Below are 4,257 nucleotides of genomic sequence, written 5' to 3'. Positions count from 1 at the left end.
TCTGACATGCACTGTGAGCTGTAAGGTCTTATATAGACAGGTGTGTGGCTTTCCTAATCAAGTCCAATCAGTATAATCAAACACAGCTGGACTCAAATGAAGGTGTAGAACCATCTCAAGGATGATCAGAAGAAATAGACAGCACCTGAGTTAAATATGAGTGTCACAGCAAAGGGTCTGAATACTTATGACCATGTGATATTTCAGTTTTTCTTTTTTAATAAATTTGCAAAAATGTCTACATTTCTGTTTTTTTCTGTCAAGATGGGGTGCTGAGTGTACATTACTGAGAAATAAAATGAACTTTTTTGATTTTTGGAAAATGGCTGCAATGAAACAAAGAGTGAAAAATTTAAAGGGGTCTGAATACTTTCCGTACCCACTGTATCTGCAAGCAGCTTATATCGGCCGATAATATCTGTAAAACGATAAGTCGAGCTCTAATATATTATTGTGAAACCAGAGTTGAACAAAGGCACAGAGTGAGTGAAGCAGATTGGGGAGAGCTGTGCAGGTAGCACAAGCAGATCCGTGTCCTTAGTGGATGGTTTGGTGTGGCGGAGAGCGAAGCAGGTGACAGGCAGCGCAGCAATGGAGTGAACCTTGTACACGGGGAAAGTCCAAAAACCCAAAGAAACATTGCAACTATAGGAGAGCTAGGCTGGACAAACTGGCGAAGACTGGAGTGAAGAGCCGGGGTAGATGTAATGCAGAGTCTTTATTAGTGGCATGAGTCACAGGTGTGCAGGAGGCAGGTAGCAGTGGAGCAGGAACAAAACGCATTCCACTGACGGACACACACACAAGCACAGAGAGACACGGACAGGGAAAAGTGAAAGGAAAAAACAGGGAATGAGAGAATGGACCATGACAAAACATGTTTACTATTTTGTTGATTTAAGCCAAACTTCTATATTTTAAATATAATCTAAACACAAGCAGTACTTCATCAATTAGTTATAAGTCTTTGCATTTGATTGTGTTCTGCTAAGTCAAATCAGGCAATAGGAAGCAACCACCAGATTAGGTGTCTCTGAGTTCATTAGTCATGTGTCGAGGTGTCAGCTTATTCATGCATAATGGCGATGGTGGTAATAAAGAGTGACGCATGTGAACACTCACACAGACAAATACCATCATCACCAAGTGTCGTTGTTTTTGGTTTAGAAATAGTGACAGTCGGTGATGATTCACTGGGGCTTGTTGGTGTTTCATTCAACGACTACAAAATAAAAGCCCCTGTAGAGTAGATGTGGAGATGTGGAATAAAAGGCTTTCTCAAAAACATACTTTTTAATGTAACAGCTTCTAACATATTATATGTATATTTTATTGGACTTTTTTTAATACTGTCATTATTTTATTAGTTTCATGTTTCATTCCTCTGCAGGAAGAGTGTGTATTATCTGACCCTCAGGGAGAAAGTGATGCAGATGCTGATATAGAGGATACAGATTGCAGGTTTGATGTGCACTAACACAAATACGTGCATGTTCACATCTCTTTGTGTGTAGTTTTTCCCTTGTAGTTGTCTCACCTTCTGCCTTTAACATGAATGGTTCAGACTTCAGGAGCCAGGTTCTCTCCAGCGAATCAGCTCGCGGAGACGTAAGCGCCCGAGGGTAGCGCGGCAAGACACCACCGAGAGTGAGGACGATGGTGGGCGGAGCCACAGATCACATCGCTGGAACCTCAGGCTCAGTCCTGACAGAGCGCCTAGCAGGACCATACTGGAGGTAAAAGACACAGCAATGTAAAGACTTGTTAGTATAATTTCTTTACGTCTGCCCCACTGCACCACTTAAACACAACACAGAGGCTTGAGATGAGAGGCGTTGTTACAGTACAGCTGTACTAGCTTTGAAGTAGGGCTGCAACAGAGACAATGTCCTCTTCTTGCTAATTGTGATCCTGTAGATTTCCTCTGTTTGGTTCTGGTTTGGTTGAAGGGATACAGAAATGTAGGAATGTAAAACGAAACCAAATAGTCAGTGCTTATGACTGTAATAACAAAAAAGGAAACTTGTCTAGCTGTATTTGAGTTTTCACTTTTTTAACAAAAAGTCCCTTCAGTAAATAATCTTATGTTATGATAACTTACTGTTCTTACATTTGTTAACTACGGGTGTGACGAGATCTCGTACCACAAGCTCTCGCGAGATTAAAATATGATGATATTTCTTGTCAGGTATTTTACATGTTTTTTACTTATCGTTATATATATATATTTTTCAATTTATGTATTTTATAAATTTTTTAAATGTACATAACTACTGGTTTTATTGTAAAGTGTCTGAGTGTCCTGAAACGCGCTATAGAAATAAAATGTATTATTATTATTATAATTATACATACATTATGCATACACCCTGATAGTCCAGACAGCTGTGACGAGCGGTAACGTAGCTGGTAGAGTTTTGCAACATAAACATCTAAAAACTGAGTTGCAACCTTGCTCTGGTTGGGACTGTGAGCTGCACTTTATGATCTGCTTAAGTTAATGGGTGTGGATTTGTGGTGAGATTTCTGCCTGATCGCAAGTGTTTCAGTTACTGAAGGGGATAATGTTTCTATCAGCGGATCAATAACATAATGTAGGGAAGGTAGACTTCTCATTAAATGATGACGTTAGTCTGGTAATATTCTGCCTTTTCTCTGGACAGGTCAGAAAACCCAGATATGTGGGAGAGATTCTGAATGTGCAGACAGTTTTGACCATGAGCGGAAAAGCTGCTGAAACACCGGAGCTAATAATGTCCATGGGTTTATAACTGAATTAAAATTAAATAAATTATTATTGGGGTAAAAAGGTGGAGGTTAGTCCCACAAATAAAGACACAAAAGAGAAGGGAAGAATAAATCATGATAATATTAAATAAGTTGATCTACAGGAGAAACACATCTGATAGCAGCACAGAATGACTGAGACTTATATTCTGTTACAGTTAGAGTATGAATTGTCACCTGCCATCTGAATTTTGTGTCTCTCTTTCTATGCAGAAAAATTCATCAGAATGCAGGAAATAAAGTGTTTCATGCTCAAATTTTTATATATAATTCAGCACTAAAGAAAATAGTTTTAAAATCTCGTCTCGTCCTGTGGGTTAAGTGTCTAGTCACACCCCTATTGTTAACTGAACTTGACTAAATAAACTTTGTTGTCTGGCTTAGTATCTAGCTAGCTTAGCTGTGGTTTAGAATAGGTTAAGTTACATGAACCCTTTCTCACTCCCAAGTTGTCACATATAGACGCATGGTCAAGACCCCTTGGCATCAGTTTGTAACGCACTGGGGAGCCCCTTAGCATCATAGTTCAGTGCACTGAGGGAAGCCCTGTAGCGTCATTTTGTAAAGCTAAAAAAACCATCCATCTCTGGACTGAATGACTACAGGCCTGTCGCCCTGACATCTGTAGTCATGAAGTAATTTGAAAGACTGGTGTTGGCCCACCTGAAGGACATTACAGGCCCCTTGCTGGACCCCCTGCAGTTTGCCTACAGGGCTAACAGGTCAGTGGATGATGCAGTCAACTTGGGTTTGCATCACATCCTGCAACACCTCAACTCTCCAGGGACATATGCAAAGATCCTGTTCGTGGACTTCAGCTCGGCGTTCAACACCATCATCCTGGACATCCTCAGCACCAAACTCACCCAGCTCACTGTGCCAGCCTCCACCTGTCAGTGGATCACAGATTTTCCTGACTGACAGGAGTCAGCAGGTGAGGCTGGGGAACATCACATCCAGCACCCGGACTATCAGCACTATCATCCCCCAGGGGTGTTTGCTCTCCCCATTGCTCTTCTCACTCTACACCAACGACTGCACCTCAGGGGACCCATCTGTCAAACTCAAGTTCGCTGACGACACAACGGTCATCGGCCTCATCCAGGACAGTGATCAAATCCTTCAGGTTTCTGGGATCCACTATATCCCAGGACCTGAAGTGGGAGCCCAACACTGACACTATCATCAAGAAGGCCCAGCAGAGGACGTACTTCCTGCGTCAGCTCAGGAAGCTCAACCTGCCTAAGGAGCTGCTGATCCAGTTCTACACAGCCATCATCCAGTCTGTCCTCTGCACGTCCATCACTGTCTGGTTTGGATCTGCCACCAAAAAGGACAGGAGCAGACTACAACGGACAGTCAGGACTGCAGAAAAAAATAATCGGTGCCAACCTGCCCTCCATTCAGGACTTATACATTTCCAGAGTCAGGAAACGGGCAGGAAACATCACTGCAGATCCATCTCACCCC

At 42.1% G+C, this 4,257-nt stretch overlaps 1 protein-coding gene and 1 long non-coding RNA gene across 2 annotated transcripts in view; one reads left to right on the top strand and one right to left on the bottom strand.

Moving 5' to 3' along the window:
* si:ch211-63p21.1 overlaps positions 1-4,257 on the top strand; it is a 16,260-nt gene that overhangs the window by 5,394 nt on the left and 6,609 nt on the right. Inside the window, exons 5-6 of the mRNA XM_046063724.1 lie at positions 1,391-1,461; positions 1,565-1,736. Of these exons, the coding sequence (XP_045919680.1) occupies positions 1,391-1,461; positions 1,565-1,736 (243 nt within the window). The remainder of the gene's footprint in view (positions 1-1,390; positions 1,462-1,564; positions 1,737-4,257) is intronic.
* Positions 704-4,257, bottom strand: part of LOC123979713 — a 9,383-nt gene continuing 5,829 nt past the window's right edge. Inside the window, exons 2-3 of the long non-coding RNA XR_006827306.1 lie at positions 1,538-1,730; positions 704-787 (exon numbers count right to left, since the gene is read on the bottom strand). This is a non-coding gene — a long non-coding RNA (uncharacterized LOC123979713). The remainder of the gene's footprint in view (positions 788-1,537; positions 1,731-4,257) is intronic.

Source organism: Micropterus dolomieu, linkage group LG12 (genome assembly GCF_021292245.1).
Source record: "Micropterus dolomieu isolate WLL.071019.BEF.003 ecotype Adirondacks linkage group LG12, ASM2129224v1, whole genome shotgun sequence".
NCBI classification, from domain to species: Eukaryota; Metazoa; Chordata; class Actinopteri; order Centrarchiformes; family Centrarchidae; genus Micropterus; species Micropterus dolomieu.
Note: the sequence above shows the minus strand (reverse complement) of the source record. Positions and strands in the feature narration are given on the sequence as shown.